The following is a 22,663-nucleotide window of genomic DNA, read 5'->3' on the forward strand; positions in this document are numbered from 1 at the left end:
GAAGAACTCCAGAGAAAAGGGGAGAAATTGCTGCACTTGGGATAGGGGATGTCACTGAGTGGATCCAGCAGGCCTGGAAAGATGAAAAACACTTGGGGAAATATGCTTCTTAAGGTGGATAAATGTTTCCCCTGCTATCCCTCATTCATGTTTCTTGCACATGCATGAAAGTTGATGGTGTTCTGCCTATCAATTGAGTCTGGAATAAATGTGTGAGATGATTAAAAATAGTTTTCGAGAGAGCCCCCTTGCTAAGAATACTGAGGCGGCCTTTTGTTTGGTTGTTGTTGCTTTTCTGTCAACACAGAAAAGTGTTCTGTCAGGAATAATGAATGAAAGGGTTGGTGCACTAAAATTAGAGACTACGGATTGCATTACCTGTGATAAGCTAGAGAGATCTGAAACACTGAAGTAGCTGGGATGGGTCACCAGTAAACTATGGACCAAAGCGGCCTCTCCTGTGCTGAACAAGTTCAGCAGGTTTTGGCAAGGCAGCCAAACAAGAATCCTTGGCTGTTCAGGAAGGGGTAAAATGAGCCCTGGGGAACATAATATGTGCTTTGAAACTTCTGATTGAGAGAGACACCCACATGGGGAATTTCAAATAGGAAAAGGAACAGCATCCAGGAAAAAAATGGGGACATTACCCTGTAGATAGACAGAAGGATGTTAGTGATGCTGGCTCCCTGCTTAGACGCAGAAAAGATGTGCAGTCAGAGATCACAGATGAGACCTCTTTGCTGAAGCCAGGCTCCCTGAATCAAGGTTTGACTGTTGAAATTTGAGGGGAAACTAGTGGTTGCTGAGCCAAGCTCATGGGGTGGGCATGATAAAGCTCTGCAGGAAAGTACTGAGGAATAGATCTCTTCAAAATGAGATAAGAAGATATTTAGTGGCCAGAGAACCAACTAGAGGGCTGTGTAAGCTCCTCTTCTTGTGATGTTAGCAGTCATCTTAAAGAATTAACCTGTCCCAAAAGCATCACTGCACTAGAGAAGTATTGACAGAATTAGAGATAATTTTCATAATTACAGCTTACCATGTGTAATATTTTCTAAAAAAATTGTATTATGATGAGAACGTGCTTTAAAAAACATCTTTCTTTTTTTCTTTTTTTTTAATTTGGCAGTTTATCTTGGAAATGATTATTATACTGTCTGACTTTATCTATTCATCTGAACTAGTTTGCCATTTCTTTCCTGTCTTTATCGCAGACTTTACAGATTACCAATTGCAAAAATCACTATATTAGCCTCTTCTTCATTTCCAACACTTCACATGAATAATATCATACAGGAGATGTAATTCTAGGCCAAATAATTCTCCTGGGTTGCACCTATGATAGTGGCTTTGTCACTCCTATTTTTGTTTGCCTTACTGCAAAAGTTGTTTCTGGGTTACTTTTACAGAAGACTATTGCAAAAGTTCCTTCTTGATACAGAAATGGAGTGTGTGAAATTGGTTTTGGTATTTGTTCCTGTTTTGTTCAAAACTTTCTGCTTTGATAGCTTGGTTTCTACAACTGCATGGTGACTGTCCTCCCTAGTTTTGCCTCACTCTTGTTCCATTGCCTGCAATACTTTCAAACATACATCTCTGGCTGCCACTACGCATGGCATGCACTGAGAGCCAGACGTTTGATCCTAACGGCACAGAGAGGAAGGCATGCTCCTTCCTCCAAGTACTTTTTCACCAGCAACCAAGAAAAGGGATTGCAAACACCCATCCAGTGTTTTATGGGCCCATAGCATGAGCCCAGCTGGCATGAGAGCTGCTGCCCTTGAGCAGCAGTGACAGAAAAGGTAAGGTCATTGTACACAGATTGTGGAATTGCATGTCTTAGTGCTTTTTGTGTTACTTTGTGGTGATTACCAATAGTAACACAGGCTTTCTCCCTCATGTTTCCCCTGGTAGGGTCCAGCGACAGCATGAGCCCTTACGGATTGCTGGGGAGACTGAGTCTCGCTGGACTCGGTGGCTTCGCTCCCTCAACATCCCTCTCCCTTCTGACTTTTACTGAAGATTGGGCCTGTGATTAAGTGGCCACAAATAGACTTCTGATGAACTAAAAGGTACTTCAAGTTTCCAAGGAGAGGTCTGAGGGGCCCAGAGTATTTCCGGGTCTGATGATCTTCTTTTTGGTCTCCTTCTATCTTTCAGATATCCTGAGTTGAGGAGGTGCATCTCTAACAATTCTTAGAAGAATGAAGGACTACTCTTACACAGCCTTTCACCTCAGCCCTTTCCTCTTATTTTTTTCCTAAATGTGAAAGACAGTGCTTAAAACTAAGCCCACTTAGTGCAAATGAATGTAAATAGATGTACAAAAAGTTGTATAAAACTTGAATGTTAATTATTAAATTATGGCAAACAGATTATTTTTAGAAAATAAAAGCCTTTATTTCTTTCTGTAGTTCTGCTGTGTTGCTTTGAGAAAGTTTCCCTGTGTGTCTTCGGAGCAGCAGATCATGTCTTCAGTTTGGTTTGGGTGCTGCTGGGGAAACTGAGTGGGCTGAATCTCAGTCTGTTGAGGGCTGAGTAGTGTACTGTTCTTATATGTATTTGTGTCAGGAAGTTTCAAGTCCTCAAGGAGCACATGAGACAAAAGTTTTAAGTCAAGGAAGGTAGTCGCCTATGAATCTCTTGAGGCTAATACATTTTTTTTTTTAATTGAAATAGCTCCATCCTCCATCCTTCTCTCAGGTCATCAGAAAAGTAGCCTATCATATGCAGATGCCACTAAAAAGAGAAAGGGAGCAGCTGGATCTGACACAAAAGAATTATGATTTCGTGCACAGGTAGCTAAAAGTGACTCTCCAGTGAAACAGAACATGGTTGTCTACTTTAATTGAAGTTGTAACGTAAGAATCCAAGTGGCATTAATTTCCTAACAGTATTGGCTGCTTCATTATAAACCAGGTATGATGGAAGGAGGAAAAGGGAGTTTGATCTGGAGCAGGTGTTGTGTTGCAGAGGCATAGGATGGGAGGTGATCCACTGGGTCACAAAGCCCATCAGTCTTGGCTACCGCATTTGATAGATATTTAGTGGGGAAAGAAGTCCAGGGTTTTTGTTCCTGGCTTTCCCTGCTGCAGGCCATACTGTTCTCCCAGTTGCCTTAGTAAAGCCAAGACCTGCATTATAAAGGCCACAAAGGTTACAAACTGTGATGGAGGACAGGACAGAAGTGTTACTGTGTGTAATGAGAGTCATGTGATAGCAGGCTGTTTGTTAGGGAAACTGATAGCTAGTAAGTGTATGTTAACTAACAAATTAGTCAATAAATGGATGTTATTCAGTACACAAGTATAGGTAAAATATTCAAAGGTCCCAATCAGAAGAAATGCTAAGAACTCTTCCACACTCAGCTCCTCTGTGTTTGATCTCCAAAGCTTCAAAGAAAGGTGAATGCCTTTGCTCTTTTAAAAACAAATGTACAGGTCATCAGGTTAAAATAATAATGTATGTCCTATTCAGTCAATGGCAGAAGCCTTGAAACTCAGCATCTAAAAGTTGAAAGTGCACTGTAGAGAGTAAGCAATAAATGGCAGCAACTGGGCTTCCTTACTATAATGGCCACACAGCTTCTACCTCTAAAGGGATATCTCTTCTGGCAGTGCTCAAAGCTTGTGCTGTCCTAATTCTTCCCAGGTGTCTTCCGAGTCATTTGGTGCAACAGTTCAAATTCTTCCACCTGGTTTGAAAGTCATGCTTTGGATCTCAGTTTAACTTTATTCTTTGTTGATACCAAGAACTCAAATAATACTACACTCTTCTGGATACTTACCTCCATCAGGAGGCATTTTTCCTTCTTTTTCCATGTTCGTCTTAACAGCATATGCAGGCTGAAATCTTTTATTATCCGTCCAGCTGTTTCTCTGTTTTCCTTGCAGTACTTCATGAAATATATGAGTATAGTGACACTATTAGACATGTATGGTTTAACTACAAATAAGTGGACAAGTTTGAAAGAAATCTTGAGTTGCAATAATATCCATTTTCCTTACAGATAGAAACATGTAAGTATGTTCTGTGCCTGATATTCTTTGAACTCATTTAACATAATCTTTCAATATGAGATGATCCTTCAAGATTCTGAAAGAAGTAACTTTTCCTGAGTTTGCTGCATTTAGCCAAATTGTTGTGGTGGCAGTCGTTTTTGCTTTTTTCTTGAAGGAAAACATTGGTTTGAAAATGAAACTTTTAAGTTGTTTATCAGGTCTGAAATTCTGTGAGAATTCTTTGTCATGAGAAATTCTATGAAGCTATTTTCATTCATAAATTCTAATAGTCTGTGATAATATTCTAATAAATTTGGTAATAATGTAATTGATCTGAGTTTAATGGAAGCTTAATACATGGTTTCTGCTTAGATGTGGTACATGTCTCACACAGTCATACACTTGAGATTACAGTATGTATAATCAATAACTTGTAAAAGTCTGAATAGATTACTCATACTTTCTGCATTGGATTGAGGAGTCGGTGCAAAAGTCTTATGATTTTACATATGTTTTAATGAGGAGCTGCCTGGTTATTTTTTTTTAGTGGTGCGATTTTTTTGTTTGGTTTTGGTGGAAAAAGTATTTAAGAATCTGAAAATCAGTTTCTACAGTATATGAACCAATTTCTGCCCTTACATGGTTAAGTAGAAACACATCGACATATGGCGCATATATTAAAATTTATTAAAATTTCACGTCCTACTTGCAAATGCCTTAATAGATGTGAGTGTCTTTGTCTTCATACTTCTATGGTAACCTGAGCAAGTGGTTGGTTTTTTTTTTTTTGTTTGTTTTTTTTTTTTTTTTTTTTTGGTACAATAACTTAGGCCAAAGTGTGTAATGCTTAAAATGATCAGAATAGCTGTAATGGCTCCAACTCAACTGAAACTCACTATATTCTGTGTTAAACACTTCATTAAAGGAAGTGTGAAAAATGATATAAGTAAAAACCATGCTTCATATTTTATCATGGGACAAGGATGGAATGACCAGTCAGTCTGCTAGAATTTTGTTTTTTAACAGATTTAAAACATTTCTGAATTGAGAATGAATATTAAAGTTGGAAGTGTCAAACTGGTGGGGGGAAAATATTTATCTGAAATGTTCTTTCCATTTTATTTTCCAGTCTGGACTATCCTGATGGCATCATTACTAATGGAGTGCTAGTGGTAATTATTTCTTACGATCTTTCCTATGCCTGTATAACAACTGTACGTACTCCTAACTTGGAGAACTGAGTTATGTCCCAAACACTGTATTGTCAGCAACAGGAAGGCACTGATGGGTAGTTTCCTACAAACTGTTTCTACATTATGCCCCATACTAGCAGGAGTTAATGAAGAAAGTGATAAAATGCTCTATTTAGAGTCCCGTATCTCAAGACTCCTATTATTTTAAATAGGTCTCATCTTCCTCACTTCCTTGGCTCTCCAAGTTCAAAGCAATTCATGAGTTGTTCCTCTTTACTTTCCAACCCATAAAAAATGCTATGTCAGTATTATCTCTTAATAGTAATAATAGATAATAGCTGTGTTGCCATTGATCAGCTAGAGGGTTTGGTTAAGAACACTATGAATCACTTGCAATGACATTTACATTTCTCTTAATCATCATTTGTCCTCTCTTGTTACAGGCTCGTGAGGTTTCCTGTTTGGAGGTCAGAGTGGATACAGGGAAGCTGAAGCAGCAATCCACAAGTGAGGTTATTGCTTCATTAACCTATTGTTTTTGTGTTGTGATTCAGTCCTTATAACAGATGTTGAAAAATTAATGATCAGTTGTGCATGTTACTCTAGCTGTGTCACATAATACTTAGTTTTGCCATGCTCTGTCTTGCGGAAAAAAAATGTGTGTGTTGAAATTCAAGTTAATCAAGTATTTGGTTAATTGGTTTGGTACATGGCAAATTTTAAACTGATGCAAAAATAATGCCATCTACACCTTGGCCTGCCAAGGGAGGTGGTGGAGTTGCCGTCCCTGGCAGTGGTCAAGAGGCGCCTAGATGAGGAGCTATGAGATATGGGTTAGTTTGTGGTGGCAATAGTAATGAGAAGAGGTTGGACTAGATAATCTTACAGGTCATTTCCAACCTTGTGATTCTATGATTCTATGATTCTGTGAATTAAAAAATTGGGAAAAAAAAATGGTGTTCTCTTTAGCTATTACTTGCTCGATATGAAAATTGTTAAGTAAATTTTAAAATTATAAGTTTTTTTTCTTTTTAAAAGTTTTAATATAGAAAAAACTTTATTTTGTATGCTTGATTTGAGATTGAGTATGTCCAAGGTTTCTGCATACTCAAGGCCATTTCTGTTTTGGTGACACAGTTCTCATGGAAGAGTAATGACACAAGGCATGTGTCAATTATTTTGCACTATTTTGAATTTGAAACAATGCGCAAGATGAACCAGAACAAGCAGATAACAAATAAACGAATCTTTTGTTCAATGTGAATAATCCTAAATTCCTTTGAACTAACACTCCTTTAAGTCTAAGTTTCTCTTTTACTTATTCATGGGAAATATAATAACATAATAGCATTTCAAAAGTGTGTGATTTCTGTTTATTAATGACTTATACCAAGGTCTACCAAGTATTTCTATATTAGTTTTTGATTTATTTTGGCCACCCAAAGTTTACTTTATCATTGAGGTATAAGAAAAATCAGACAAAAAGCATGCAGAGTAAAAACGTATTTCAGTTATCAATTATGTATGTTTGCTTGGAATAGTTAGATTAATTTTTGTTCCCTGCCTTTATATTTAGATCAGGAGCTTATGTTCACAGTGAAAGGATCCCATGAAGGAAGCCAGAAGATTTCCCTGGGCTATGAACCCAGCCTTCAGATCATTGTATTTCATTGCATCATAAATGACCAGACAAGACTGGACATCATGTTACCAGAAGAGGTACATTCCTCTTCTGTATGTTAGAATTAACCATTGTGACAGAAAAAAAAAAAAAAAAATGAAGACAACCAGTCTTCTTAAAAGCAGAAGTGCTAGAGATTACAAACTTTTCATGTGCATCCCTGCTGCTTTTCACATTATTTCAGCTGGCTGACAAAAATGGAACTCAGGAATATGGAGTCCTCTCTTTTCCTCTGAATTCCCTCCCTTTGCAGAAGGAAGTAACAGTAGAAGAGGTGAGTGCTCGAGAACATTTTTGAAATAAATATTTTAGAACTTTTCTTAATTTTGTCCTGCTGGGAAATAAGGTCACCAAGAGAGAAAAATTGCTGCGTTAGATTATATAGATATTTGCTGAAAGTGTTTAAAAATAATAAAGGTTGTCATATTCACTTTCATGAAACAGATGGTAGCAATCACTGTAGTAATTGCTTAATCTTTGCAAATCTACATACCAAAATTAGAAGGAGTTTCAAGGGAAAAAAATAAAATGGCCATACGCACATGTGTTCCATAATTTGTTATTAGAATAATTTCACAATGGCTATTAATTAAAAGGCAGCTCAGAATATGAGCTTAATTCAGATCTTACCTCAATGTTGGTGTTAAGAGAATGGTTTGTAATGTTTTGTAACATTTTTTGTAGTATTTGTAATATTTTTCAATGAGGCTATTTGGTGGTTCTTGCTCTAAGCGTGCATGCTCAGTGTTACGTGTGAGTTCATTGTCCCAGGCAGGTTTATTAGATAAGAGAGAATTCGATTCCAGAACAGATTTTGTTTAATTGTACCAAAATAATACTCCCGAACATGTGAATTATCTTTTGAGAACTTCATTCCTTACCTAAGCTGAAAGGAGGGGATAACTATTTTTAAAATTTATTGGCAATTAACTTTGTTTTCTTCATTTCTAGGATCAATCCTTTGAGTTGTACTTGACATCAAGAAAATGGTAAGATAGCCTCCTTTTATCCAAGTGTCCAGGATTACTGTAAACAATTATCTAGGGTTTTTTCTCTAGACAGTGGAGAGAGGAAAACTTACCACGTGAGTGTTTTGTCCTGTACTCAGGTGGTGCCCGAGGTAAGTACAAGTCTATTGTGGTTACAGGGTCATGCAAGACAATATAAGTTTGAGTCTTTCTACGTTTTTATTTTCAGAGTAAGTTAGTTTATTTTACAGCCGCCATTCTTAGGCATGAATAAAATTATGCTTTTTTCATATTAACTTTATATCAATAGTCAGATCTAATGGGTTAAATAAACTCTATCCCTCTTTGACTATGCAAAGTCACTAGAAAAACAACAAATGTTCCTTCTCCTGCTTCACTTAGCAAAATGTGTACTGGGACCTGACCAGATGCACCTCTCACTAGCAGTTAATGGGAACATGTTGGTGCCAATGACGGATAACACTGAAGAGAATGAGGTTTTATGGTACAAATGAAAACTTGATACTGTTTACACAGTTATTATTCTTGGGTGACATGCAAAAGGGAAGTAACATCAATTTACAGAGCATAGGAGGAGTTTGTGTAGATAACTGTAGGGCATGGATAAGAGAGCCTCCTTTTCAATCTCAGCCCATTACAAAATCTGTTGAAGTGTAAATCCTAGAGACTTAGCAAGTGAACAACAAGAAGTGCTAGAGTTTTTTGTCTACCTCTAGGACAGTTGTTTGCTTTTAGGAGGTCAATCAAATCACCTTATTTTATTTTCAAAGTTAATCTGGCATGTACCAAATTTACTGGAGTGCAGAAAATACTAACAACAACCCTTCAGACTTTTGTGTTCCTAGGCATTAGTGAAGGTATGTTCAGAATAGAATTTGTGGCCACCAGAGGGTGGTGTGACACAAAAGATTTGAGCAATATTGAGAACACTTTTTGTTTGTTTGTTTGTTGTGTTTTGTTTTCTGTACTAAGCAAATTTGCTTCTTGGGAAGGCACAAAAAATTAATTGCTGTTTGGTTTTGTGCTTTCTCTTCTGCAAAACCCTTGGCCTGTGCTTAACATTTCTCAAGGGATAAAATTCAGCGTGGCTGCTCACAGGGAAAAAATGGTGGATAGTCATATATTTGCAAGATTAAGTTCATAAATGCTTAGCTAGAAATCACACTGGTAAAAGGCATTAAGTATCTGTATAGCTATGAATGAGCTTATCTGTAAGCACAGGTGAAAAGACCACCGTAAAGTAATACAGACGGAATGCTGCAGAGAAAAACACACTCACTCTGGGCATCACACAAACTGCCTAGTGCTACTCACCTGTTTATCTGACACATTTCCATAAGCAAAGACAGACAGCTCTGTAAAGCTTTCCAAGTGCTGTCTGGATTTCATAAGACAGTCTGACCAGAGCGATGTGATGCTGTGGGACTTGTCCTGAGTTACAGGCTCCATTACACATCTTGACAGGACCTCTGCTTTCAGATGTTAGTGAGCTGACTAAACCTGAGAACAGACAACACTGGTGTCATTTGAGTTTTCCTGGATGTCATGGTGATAGAATGGAATGGATACAGAAAAAAGCCACCCTTTTTTGGTGATCTTTCTCTGGCCCGTGTATCTTTACTTTTGTGCTCCCATTCACAAGAGATCTAAAGTACCTTGGAAACTTATCATTGCTACCTCTTGCTGGCAGTAGAAATGTTTATTCTGTTCTTTGTTCAACTTCAGTGCAGACTTGGCAATGTTTGTTTATGGAATTTGCAGACTACTTCCCCTTACAGGTCCTGATACTGGCTATAGCTGACGCATGTATTGATTTGCCCCATTGCCTGTTCCAGCTCAGGAGATCTGGATGTGCGTCTGGGGTACAGCCTGTGCAGGGAGGAGCAAGACTTCCTGCTGAAAAGAAAGAAATATGTTGCTGCTGCTCTGAAGAAGATCCTTAATTTGGAGGAGGATCTGAAGGAGCATGAGGCAAGCCATGCGATCCCCGGTGGCAACTTCTCTCCAGGAATCAGAGCTTGGCTCACAAACTGAGACAAGAAATAATAAAGCAGCTTAGTTAACAATATTTTTCTAGAGCAGGCCTGCTGTCTAGAGCAAGAGGTAACCAAGAGAAGCAGTGGTTGGTCTCTGCAGCAGCATGGAGAAAGCAGGATGTGCCTTTACAGACTCCAAGACTTCTCCACAGCTCTCCAGTTTAACCCATTCCTGATAATTTTTGATGTTGCTCGTGGGTCTCAGCAGGAATATTTTTGTTGGGCATACATGGGAAAGTAGGGGGATGCTGTTTGGGAAACTGCATGGTCTAGCTCAGTAGCAGAGGCAAGGCTTTCCTGCAGAAGAGTTCAGAGCTTTCCTGAAAATTCTGAGATGAGAAAGCTACGTTTTCTCAGATATGGGAATTAAAAGTGTTTTGGGTTGAGTCTGTAGCAGAAAAGATAATGTGGGAAAATGCTTACTGGAATAAAACTGTCCAGCTGGAAAAAAAAGATTGAATCTTGTAGCACAGTTGAGATGTATAGGTGAAACTTTTGATTATAAATTGAGCTTTGTCACTGTAATCCCTGTTCTTCCTTCCACATTTGAATCATAAGCTTTGTAATGGCTTAAACCCAGTTACGTTGCTGAAAATCAAGAACTCTGAACATAACAATTGCAAGAATCCTCTTTAGCTGACAGTGAAAAGGAATAGAAAACTTTTTACTTAACTGTCTATGGTTTCTTGGGGCAAATGGTTGAAATGATAAGACCGAAATGATAAGACCAAATTTCACTTTTGAAAAGAACTCATTACTCTGGATCTGCTTTTCATGTACTCAATCTCAAAATTTTGATAATATCTCCCTTGTAAACTCTTAAAAAACATTTTCAGCTCGAAGCCATCACTAGCATTTTAATTTATGTTGAAAGAGATTGGAAAAGGTAAAGAGAAAAAAAAATGTATTTTTTGAAATTATTCTGATTTTAAGTATTTTTTTTCTTTTTTTTCTTTTTTAAGATTTTTTCCTTATTATTTTGTAATTATTTTGTAATTTCAACTAGAGGTTGAGCTCATAGCAAGTGTAGGGTAGAACTGTTTTTTGAATTTTTTGGGATGGGAGAAATATTTTTTCTTCAAGCTCTGTTCAGTGATTTAAGAACAGTAGATCTGTTGATGAAATTAGAAGTTAATAACGGAAAGGTGTAAACATTTCCCAAACAGCATGGAAGATGTTAACGGAAGCAAATGGCATACTAGATTAGGAAAAGATTAAGAGAAGAATAGTCTCTTCAATTGCACCTGGAATTTAAGAAGGAAAAATAAATAACCCTATCAATGCTTGTGCCTCAGGACATGAGGTAATTGCTGGCTTGAGGTCAGGAAGGCTTTGGCTGTTGGGCGGTTTGGCTGATTACAGGGTGCTCTGCATTCTTCTGAGACACTGATCATTGTTAGAGGCAGAATCACAGATCCTTAATCAGCTCTACCATGGCAAATCCTGTATTTTTTTTTTTATGATCGCCTCTAATGATACATGTTGAGAAGAATTCCAGTGTGATGAGGTTGATTTCCAATTATATATTAAGTAAATAGCCTCCCCCCCACCCAATCCAGGTGGGTAAAACATGAACTTTGCTTCCCCTGTCAGTCAGATGGTGGCAACAGAAGCTTTTTGCATCACATCCTTTTGCACAAAGTGATGTCATTGCTTACATCAGTGCATCTAAACTGTTACTTAATTTCAGCATTACAATGTCTTGTCTCTAATACACACATGGCTCTCTCTGCCTTTCTGCCTTGCTGTGTTGGACAGGTGCCAGTGGTGGCCATCACGACGACTGGGGGCGGGACGAGGTCACTGACAGCGATGTATGGCAGCCTACTGGGGCTCCAGAAACTCAATCTGTTAGACTGCATTTCTTACATTGGTGGTTTATCAGGTACCACATGGTGAGGATTGCCTTAATAAGTTGTATGTTTTCTCTGCTGATAGTGTTGATTGTTTGTACAGCACTGTCAGTTTATAATGAATGCACTCAGTAAATCAAAAGCATTTCTGTTTTCCCCGTGATATCTCGTTTTCACTTAGAACAAAGAAACAAATGTTCTCAATAAGAGATCAATCATCACCACATTGACACAGTCTGTGACTGATATTTTCATGTAAATGCTGTATTACCTTTTCACATTTTATCAATTATACCTTAGACTGAATGCAATGAATTTGTCTTTAGACTGGAAATTGAAGAAAGATGGGAAGAAGAATTTATGACCGCCATTTGCTGGTTAATCTCACTTCCATTTTGGATTTAAAGTGCATCTTCCTCTGGTAAAAGACGTATTTGGGGCTAGTAGAATTAATATTGTTGAAGATGGTCCAACAAATGATGCTGAGTTACCAGCCTCAGACAGAATGCAACTGTTGTTGCTAATTATAAATGCTTGCTTCTCCCAGTGGGTATACAGCAGTTGATGTCATAATGTAAATAACTGTTAAAAATTTATATGGGTTTTAGACAGTTTCACTCCTCTACACTCTGTTGGAAGTGGAGACAGTTTTTGCGTTGAGTTAATCACTGCAAAACTTAATGACAAGTTTGTCTAGGTATTCTTTCAGTTTATCTGTATGCATGTAGAGTTTTCAGTGTACTTGTCTGCGTTGTGATTTCAGGTGAACAATAGGGATTGTCCAGGATGTGTTTCAAGTACTGCCTAGTGCTATCACAGGCAGAAGCCAGAAGCCAATATTAGGGGAAAAATTAAGTCTAGGGCAAACTTGTAGGGTTTTCTGGGGACCTGTTTAGTAGTCTTGCCAGATTTTTATTTTTTTTTTTCTTGAATTTCTTATGCTATTTTTGAACCCACAAGATCTTGTCATCAAAATTAGGGAAATTTAGGAGAGGATGTATTTGCTCTCAAAATGAAAGGATTTCAGGAGAATCTAGCTTTCAGTTGTGAACCCTATAAGAAGTGAAACAGGCAAACGCGTTGCACAAATGTCTTCTGAAGTCAAACCACAGCATTCTTTCATATTTTCTTCTAATGTTTCTTCAGGACAATGGCAAACTTGTATGAAGATGCTGACTGGTCGGAAAAATATCTGGAAGAGGCGATCAAGGAAGCTCGCAAGCAAGTAACAAAAAACAAGATCTGCTGTTTTTCCTTGGATTGTTTGAAGTACTACTACAATGACCTGATGGAGAGGGTTAAAGAAGGACGTAACACGTCTTTCATAGACTTATGGGGGCTTGTCATTGAATCCATGCTACATGATAAGGTATTACTCTTTTTTTTTTCCTAGAAATTTGATGAATGTCTATAATTACATAGGAAAAGAAAATTAATCTTGGGATGGCACAACTAATCTTGGGATTGCACTACTAGTGCAAATGGTTGATTATATGCTGAATAGTGAGATTCATTATTGAAACACTTCTCTCACTACAAAGTGAGGTTTATCTTGAAGGAACAGTAGCGTCCAGTCAAAGGTGTTCTCTTTTCTAGAAAATAAAAAAAAATCCATATTTTTGATTATTTCGTAATGTAAACTCATCACTTTGGACATTAAATATTCTGAAACAGATTCTGATTAGAATAGGTACTTAAAAATTAGAAATAACGTATTTCGCTGGCACAAGCTTTAGTTACAGGCTTTTTCATATGGAAGATGATTCAGTGGAAAGACCATTCTTTAAATATTTTGACAAGTTTTAATAGAAATATTTGTACTTTTAGAATAGTATTACTTAAGAAGTTTCCTTCTAATTTATGTTTATACCAGGAAGTTTTGTATTGTCATGTGCAATACAATATATTCTTACATATAAATGTACTTGTAAAACATAGTAAAATATGATAAACTTCATTCCATGCACATCAGCCAAAAAAGTACCTTACATTTCACTTACTCGCATACTTCTTCCTGGGAACTGTCTGAGAACCCCTATATTGTAGCTGCTGTTTAATGGATACTTAACTGAATTTTGGATATACAAAAGCAGATACTTCTGAACAGTCCAATGAGATTAAAACAGGAAGGAGAACCTGATAAAGATCATAATTCACATGATATTATTTCAAATGCAAATTGTTTGTCACCTCATTCCTTTAACCAATTTTAATCAAAACCAGAAAGATGAACACAGACTCTCGGATCAGCGGCAGGCAGTGGATAATGGGCAGAACCCATTGCCCATTTATGTGGCCATCAACCTCAAGTCCAACTATAGTGCTCAGGCATTCAGAGGTAATGGTTATATTTCTTAATTTTTTTATAATATAAGTAATCTAAATGCATGTAATCAGCTTCAATAGTACAATAAGTCCATTCATTGTAATAACAAAAAGCTTTTTTCTCTACACTGCCAGAAACAAAAGTATGTTTATACAAAAGAAGAGGCCACTTTTTTTGTGACCAGAATAAATTGCAACTTTTAAATTAAATTAATTCTTGTGATGATTCCACCTATTCCAATTTTGAACAGTAAGATGTTTGAAGTTTTTGATCGAGTGGCAGGAAAATTACTATCTCCTCTGTTATTGATTTTCATGGTGTTTATTTAACATCAACAGCTGAGTGCTGTCATGACTGCCCTGAAGGAACAAAGATACCCATGAGCAATACACATTTTTGGGTAGGACTAACAGGGAATGATAATAATTTTATTCAGACTAAAGCTTTTCTGCAGAAGATTGCTGCATCTAAAGACTTCACAGTCTAGGACCATCCACCCTAAAAGTGAAAGAAACATTCTCTCAGGGCATAAGTTCTGTGAGCAATAGAGATATAGCAATAGTTCTAACCAGTATATCATGAGCTAGATAGCATCTGTTTCACTTGCTCCTGTTCTCTGGCCCTATTCTGTGTAGCCATCGTTAATGCATTATTGTCTTTTTATAATTTGGCTGTTGTCTCCATAGAGTGGTTGGAGTTCACTCCTTATGAAGTCAGTCTCCTGAAATATGGAGCATCTATCCGTGCAGAACATTTTGGAAGTGAATTCTTTATGGGAAGGCTTGTGAAGAGGCTCCCAGAGACTCGGATCTGCTACATGCAAGGTGACTATTGCATAGAAAGCAAGGTGGTCCACTTGAAAGAGGCTGGTGCTTTTGAGCATATTACATGTGGAGGACAACCCTGGGAAAGCACCAGTAAACAGGTTAGGCAGGTGTGAGGCCATATTAGTGAGCACATACTTAGGAAGCGTGCCCACAGAGATGGCCATCTGGACAGAGGAAGTATCAAAGGGGAATGACTGAAGGTATGTACCAATTAAAATTCTTCCAAAACTATTCCATCAGTTTATGTTCTCTCTTTCATGTTACAGGCATGTGGAGTAGTATATTTTCCATAGATGTGATGTATGTCTGGAATTTGGCTGCTGATTCAGAGGATTTCTGGTTCAGATGGACCAGGGATAGAGTAAAAGATATTGGTGAGATATTTTTGTGGTTTTTTTCACCACCAGCTTGATTGTCTCCCTAAGTTGGATAATGTTGAAAGCTAAGTGATATTAGCATGTTTTCTGGATTGTTCTGTTCAAAGGCCAATGCTATTAACTTATCTTTTGGCTCTCAGCTCTCCCCTGCACCACACACTGCAGTGGAGGTGCACATCATTCAAGGAGTGTGAGGTAGTGCTTAGTGCCTGGAAACTTGCTGCCTGCAGGTCACATTTAATTCACAGTATAACTGAGTTTTATTTGGTAGTACATGCTTCAGGGCTTATTGCTGTATTTGGTTTACGTTCCGATTGGAGATGGTGGCAACTGTAGTTGTTTCATGCTTTTTCTTGTTGTTGTTGTTTTTGTTTTTAGATCTAGATTATTTGTGAAAAGTGTCCTAAACTCAGAAATTCTTTCTTGCAGAGGAAGAACCCTTTCTGTCCATGAATCCTTGTGAGGTAGACACGTGTATGCTCAGTCCCTCATCCACCTTCTCCTCTGTTCTGCGAGATGTCTTAACGGGACGCCCAACCATTGCACAGTATCCCAATTTTATCAGAGGCTTACAGATGCACAGCAAGTACCTGGAGAGTGATGGATTTTCTACCTGGAAAGGCACAGTAACACAGCATGTTTTTGAGCAGCATTTTTGGAAGGTTTAGGTTTGGGAATCTGCTTAGGATTTCTAACGCAGAGGAAGAGATAGGGCTGACTTCTGGAACTCCAAGTTCCCCCAAATGGAAGAAGTGACAGCCAAATTTAACATGTATTTCAGATTTTTGTTTCAGTAGGGAGGTAGCGGTGCTTTAAAAATTCAGTTTGACTGGAGATTGTGTGCAATGGACAATAGAAACTCAGCCTGGGAAAAAAAAAAATTAGGGGGTCTACCCTTTATAGCCTGGAGCTGCATGAGGTGTCTAAGGAGGAAGGAAAAAGCTGTACTATGTCATTTATTCCTATAAATCAGTGCCTGTTGTTAGTCAGCAAAGAAAGGCAGGGGAAATTGAGGGCAGAATTCTCTGTTCTTCCCTCTTTGATTGTTTCTCTGTAGAAAGTGAATATTGTTTTTGACTTACTGACAAAAAATATTTGTGTTTCAGACACAGTAATAGACTCCTTTCCAAATAAATTGATGGAAACAGCTAATGATGAGCTCTCCCTGGTTGACACTGGGTTTTTCATCAATACCAGCTACCCACCACTTTTGAGATCGAAAAGGGAAGTGGATGTCATCCTGCATTTAAATTACAGTGGGGGATCCCAAACACTGGTAAGAAAAGCCGATGATATTTGAGATCCTTTTCCTTTGTGTCTGTTTTAGTCTACAGCATTTATCAATTAAAACGATTAACTTTCCAGTACTGAAGTGGGAAGAATTAATCTTTTTCTAGTTTCTACCACCACTTTGATGATGATTTTGCCTCTTTGTGTCAGAAATTGTCACCAGTATTCTGGAAGGACAGGTAACTTTCCTTAGAGTCCTCTGCTTAAACTAGGAGGCTGGCAGTAGATGCTATTACAGAGATATGAACAAAAGAGCGAACTACTATGAAGAATTCTTTAAATTATTTCCAGAATTATAGATACTGGTGAGGACATTGCTTTACTTCAAGGTAAAAATGGAACTGATGGGTGGAGCTGCCAATAATGTTGCAACACCCTTCCCAGTAGCTAGCATGCTCAGTATGCTTTTCTATTGTATGTTGATGAAAAATAGCACACTGGCTTGCTGTTACAATATGTATTGATTAAGATTATTTATTACTTAGATTACTAGATTAATTTCTCAGTAGCAAAGAAGGATGATCGGAGACAGTGGATGAATATTAGTGTTTTAAAATCATCAAAGTCTTTGCTGCAGTGGACATAAGGTTTTTGAAGGGGGATGATTAAGGAATTACCAGGTACTCTAATATTGATTTTTGGTTATCTCTGAATTGAGAAAGTTACAAAGGTAATCAGAGTCCTTACAAAATTTTAACAGATTACATGGAAAAATCTATGTGGTTCTGGGCTTGTTTATCTCATATTAGTCTTATAAAAATGGACTAGCTGAAGCTGGACTTGATTAATAAAGACAAATGAGATAATTAATGTTGCGTATGTAGTGAGATAATTATAAAAATGAACATAGACTTACAGTAAATATAGCTGTTTAAACAAACTGTTTTCTTTATGAGATTAGTAGGTATGTTGATAAATAGTCACATATAAATATGTTGATAATAGTCATTTTTAAATGACTGCAAACCATGCAGAAGATGGAAAGACTGGAGAAGTGACAAATATTGAAGAGGTCAAGACAGTGGTGCAGAGTATCTAGACTGATTGGTTCCTTCTCCATTCTTGCAGTTTCGTATTTCCTTTTCCTCCCGAGCCCATTTAGAGAAACTGTTTAATTAGAACCACAAAACCAGTCCTCTGGCTTTTGGCTTTATTTGCAGGTTTGTAGAAAGTGGGTATTTTCTTGTTTTGCCTGAAGCAATGAAGAAAATAAGTAAGTTGTAATGTATGGTATGGTTAAGATCATATTTCTGAAACTTAACATCTTCCCAGAGGAAGAAAATTCAAGCCTTGGATTGTAACTGTTAGCTGCTGGAACTTAAAAAAATAATGAGTACTGGATCTTCTGTGATTTTTTTTTCTTTATTTTATTTATTCATTCAGCCTCTGGATCAGATTGCAAAATACATTTCGGGGCAAGGAATTCCATTTCCCAAAATCGAGATAAGTGATGAAGACAGGGAAAACTTGAAGGAATGTTATGTTTTTGAAGATGCTGACAGTCCACAAGTTCCAACAGTGCTCTTCTTCCCCTTAGTGAACGACACTTTCAAGAACTATAAATCTCCTGGTGAGTCACCTGTATCTTCCCATTTTAATAAAGAGTTACTTGCCTGGTGTGCCTTCTCCATCTCATATCTAACCTCTCACTGGTTATCTCTGACATTCTTTCTAATGCTGACGTAGTCTCATTGCTGACAAAGAAGTACTCTGTACTAGTATCTCTGAAACAAGCAAACCACAGAAACTGATCTAATATATTTAGGATGAAAACAGGCATTTATTCTACAAGAATTGCTTGAGATAGCAAGAAGGTAAATCTTCCAAAATATATACAGCATGGGTAGCAGGTCCTCAAGCTGTCACACTATATTGACACACACTTCTTATGCACCAGTACTTGCAAAAAGAAATGAAACATTCTATAGGTTTGGTGGTAGTCTGGTAGACTGTCTTCTTCCCAATTCAGAACTGAATGGACTGGGATTTTTTTATTTTTAATTTTATTTATTTATTTATTTATTTTTAAGTATGAACTGTGTCCTCTCTCTGAGGGTCAACATTTCTCCCAAACTTCCAGTAGGCATTGCTATTCCACCCAGTACAAGATTGTTTTCCTTCTGCTTCCTCATCTCTAGTTTGAACAACAAAGACTCCATGTTTTCTAAGTAGTGGTCTACAAGTGCTTCTGCTGATAATGGATGGCTTTCTTATTCCCAGCTACATGGGTATAGTTCAGTCTTGGGCAGAGGCTTGATTCAGAATCTGAAATATATGATGATACTGAGCTAATCACTTCTCCTTCAAATCTCCCTTTTCTACCTAAAATTACTTAATTGATATAATTATATCATTGATATAACTACATGCTGTGTTAAAATCTTACTGTTGCCTCTTGTGGTTTTTCCCTCAGGTGTGGAAAGGAGTCCTGAAGAGATGGCTGAAGGCAAAGTTGATGTTTGCAGTATCCTTTCCCCATTTACAACAAGGGAGGTCTGTTTCAGTGAAGAGAATTTTGACAAACTGGTGAAATTGACTGATTACAATGTCCTGAATAATGAAAACTTGATTATTCAGGCCTTGCGCATGGCAGTGGCACGGAGGAAGCAGAGGAATTACTAGCCGCCATTTGCTAACTTTAAACTCCCATGTGATATTTCTTGAGTTGTCTGTCATCTAGTGAGATTAAACTGTTTGATGCTTGCCACTCTAATCTGCAGTTGAAATTGCATCACCCCTTGGACTTGATGGACTCCAGTTCATTCTATTTAAATGACTGTTCAGATGGGCAGAATGGAATTCACAGTGGTTTAATCCAAAAGAAACTTCAAAACAACAAATTTATGTTTAGTTTTGTTACCTTGTTATTTTTCCAGTGGAGATATATATAATATAATTTAATACAGTGTTTTCTGTGATTACAATGAAATATGTAGCACATTAAAAATGTGAATCAAACCAAAACTCATACGTTTTTCTGTCTGGCCAAGCAGCAATCCCTTGAACTGGAATCTCTCTGTTTGTTAGCTTATTGATTGTGTTGGTCTTGCTTATCTTAATCATTGACATTATGAAGTTTGTTATCTCTGATGTGATTGTCTACTCTGAGATTTTTTTTAACTCACTTCACTAGTCTTTGAAAATAAGTGCTTTTTTTCAATTTACTACCAGTGTTAAAAATAATCTATGAAGCTTTGACCATCTATTAAAAGAAAATCCAAACAACTCAGAATGAAGTTGTCACTGTTTTATACTGTCATAATTGTCCTTTAAAATGCTCTTCACAGAACCACTGATAGTCAGCCTAAGTACTTGCTGTGTTTCCCAGCTACTTTGATTTTTCTCTTGGAGTTGCTGCGTGTTCTGCCTCTCATCTTCACCTGTCTTGAGTGTTCCTGTCAGCAGTCCATCTTCCAATGTTTCGGAGAATGGGAAGTGGCTGATAGCTGGTGCATAGAATACGACAATGCAAGAAGACCTTTTGAGCAATCTTCCAGATACAGTTTTTGTAACTGTTCAGCATTTTCCTGCAAATAGTTGGTTTTTTTTTTTTTTTTTTTTTTTTTTTTTTTTTTTTTTCGTAGAGATTGTGCTGAAAGAGTGATTTTCCCATCATCAAAAATTCAAAAGGCCCTCTGAGGGAAGCTAGTTGCCAGAGGCAATCTTCTCACAGTTCTGCAGTGGGTAGATCACAAGTTGTCTTTCTCAACAGCTGCTCTACACTGTGATACATGAAGAGTCTGCTCACAGCAGCTCAAATAATGCTTGGGATTGTCTTGCTTTTGGTAATAAAAGAGGAATAATAAAAGGACCTGGTGTAACCTTGTTTCCAGGTGCAGTATTGCATGTTGAAATTCAGATTATTAGCCCTGCATGTTATGAGGCAACTGTAATTGTGATTCAGCTCCAGAACACTAGAATCAGCTCAAGGAATACCTTTGGGTCTTTCCCAGATATCAGTTTGATTTGTGGTTTCTAGGATTTCTGGGAGGAAATGAAGCAGAGCAGGGTAGAAGCTCTTTCTATCTGTTTTTACAGGGAAAACTTAACAACAGGAGAGAAAAAAGCCAGATAGGTACATGACACAACCTGAGCCTCATTAACCAACTTTTTCATCAGGACTAATTAGTCCATTTCCTAAGTAACTATGACGAATTGTTGCGAAGACGTAACAGTGTTGCTTCCCGAGTCAGCCCTGGGGTATCTCTGCATTTTGTCCCGCTGATAGGAAACTTGCTTTTCTGTCTCTGGGGGGGGTTCCTTCTGCACTCAGGTTGCTCCATGATTCTTCTTTTTATCTTCCCATTGCTTCAATATCATCTGTTCAAAACAGTGTGTCCAAAATGTTTATTTTCTCGATAAAACTAATTTAGCCTGCAATAGGCTTAAAACTGAACTGATTGCAATCTTTTGGGGATTATTTCCTTTGACTGCTGCTTCTTGTTGCATCCACTTCTTACGTTACAGTATCTTTGGATGTCAAACGTCTTATTGAATTCAAGTTAGATAATATCTGTGGAATTACCTTAATCAATTATCATTTCATTGCAAAATGAAGTGAAATTTTGAGTTCATTTTTTAAATTAAATTTCATAATAGCAAGGAAGTTCTTTTTTTAAAAGTAAGTCTTCAATTTCATTATCTGCTACGTATTCACTTTAAGCACTGTGATGATTTCATGTGATGTCAACAGTGCCCTGCAAAGCAAAGTCTTATAAATGCAGGGATATAAGATTATGCTAGAACATGAAGAATAAGTAACATTAATTTCAAGTGACATCATCCAAATATGTTATCTTTGAGATCATTCACAATTTTGAGAAAGTGACTGAGCCTTTAAAGCTTTGCCTCTACCATGGAAATTCTCTTCCAGTCTCAACAGCTATTTGGAAATTTTTTGGCAATATTTTTCACTGCAGTAACCACTTGGCTGAAAGACCAGCTTACTGCCTGAGAGCACCATGAAAGCTGAGGTAGGGATGAAAAATCATCTTTCTCATATGTCTTTAAGCAAATACACACAGGCAATAAAAGACTACAAAAACTCTTTTGCATTCTCAATGACTTGCTTGGATGTTCTGGGCCAAGGAAGCCATGTGCAGTTGGACAGATCATTGCTGGTGCAGCTGATTTTGCACAGGAGGATGCATCCTGACCCTCTGGTATGCAAGAGCTATGTAGCCTCCTTAAAACCTACAAAGGGAAGATTCCTGCTGGGTATTGACACCACTCTAACTGCGGCTGGGAAGAGTATCCTTCTGCTGGGGTATCTATGTGTCACCTGCCAGCAGTGAGGAGGAGGAGCTGGAGATTGCTCAAGGGCTGGTGGCTGGGGCGAGGTTGGAACTGAGTCAGTCATCCACACACCTGCCTGTCTGCTCCAGGCAGCTTAAAGCACCAGAAGCTTTGGGTGCTCCTCAGTACCCATCCGCTGCTGCATTTCACACCTGGTTTGAACGTGGGGAAGACCACGATGGGGGTGTTTTACAGCACAAGCCAGGTAAGGAAAGGGAAAAAAAGGCTCTGGGATGAGCTGTCCAGGCAGCTTTAGTGGCAGATGGGACCTCGTGTAGGAGCATTGTTCAACTGAGATTCCTTCTTCAGAACCTGGGCTGACAGCAATGACTGGCTTCTATCTGGGTTTTCTGCTCGCTGTAATTTTTTGCTTTGAGGAATCTAAGGGCTTTCATACTGTAGCAATGGTACCATATTTTGTAAATGCCCACTTTATACACTGCTGCTTCTTTAACTCTCATCCAGTGGGATCTAGCAAAAAAACCCACTGATGAAAGCTATAGAGATGTATGTGAATGAGCACAGAGGAAAAGCCAGAAAGGTGTTAAATGTGGGCTCTCCTAGAAATTGTGGGAGTCTGTGGGCATTAGTGAACGGATGGTGACACAGAAGGCTTTCGTTGCTATATGTGGATTATATATATATATATATATACTTGTGGCATTGATACTCCCTGCTCAATGAGTAGCGTGCATGAGCTCTCCCATATATTTGTTACAAAAATATATGGAATATATGGTCTTTTTTCTTTTTCTTTCTTTCTTTTTTTTTTTTTTTTTTTTTTTTTTTTTTTTT

At 37.8% G+C, this 22,663-nt stretch overlaps 1 protein-coding gene across 1 annotated transcript in view; it reads left to right on the forward strand.

Moving 5' to 3' along the window:
* LOC122171134 (cytosolic phospholipase A2 epsilon-like) overlaps positions 1-19,195 on the forward strand; it is a 30,997-nt gene extending 11,802 nt beyond the window's left edge. The window contains exons 7-21 of the mRNA XM_042838508.1: positions 5,131-5,173; positions 5,638-5,701; positions 6,771-6,913; positions 7,060-7,149; positions 7,827-7,864; positions 9,700-9,835; positions 11,659-11,795; positions 12,900-13,122; positions 13,977-14,091; positions 14,766-14,903; positions 15,173-15,280; positions 15,713-15,904; positions 16,390-16,559; positions 17,957-18,143; positions 18,987-19,195. Of these exons, the coding sequence (XP_042694442.1) occupies positions 5,131-5,173; positions 5,638-5,701; positions 6,771-6,913; positions 7,060-7,149; positions 7,827-7,864; positions 9,700-9,835; positions 11,659-11,795; positions 12,900-13,122; positions 13,977-14,091; positions 14,766-14,903; positions 15,173-15,280; positions 15,713-15,904; positions 16,390-16,559; positions 17,957-18,143; positions 18,987-19,195 (1,993 nt within the window). The remainder of the gene's footprint in view (positions 1-5,130; positions 5,174-5,637; positions 5,702-6,770; positions 6,914-7,059; positions 7,150-7,826; positions 7,865-9,699; positions 9,836-11,658; positions 11,796-12,899; positions 13,123-13,976; positions 14,092-14,765; positions 14,904-15,172; positions 15,281-15,712; positions 15,905-16,389; positions 16,560-17,956; positions 18,144-18,986) is intronic.
* The last annotated feature ends 3,468 nt before the right edge of the window (positions 19,196-22,663 follow it).

Source organism: Centrocercus urophasianus, unplaced genomic scaffold (genome assembly GCF_019232065.1).
Source record: "Centrocercus urophasianus isolate 14NV4802_14NV808 unplaced genomic scaffold, USGS_Curo_1.0 seq_818, whole genome shotgun sequence".
In the NCBI taxonomy this organism is placed as follows: Eukaryota; Metazoa; Chordata; class Aves; order Galliformes; family Phasianidae; genus Centrocercus; species Centrocercus urophasianus.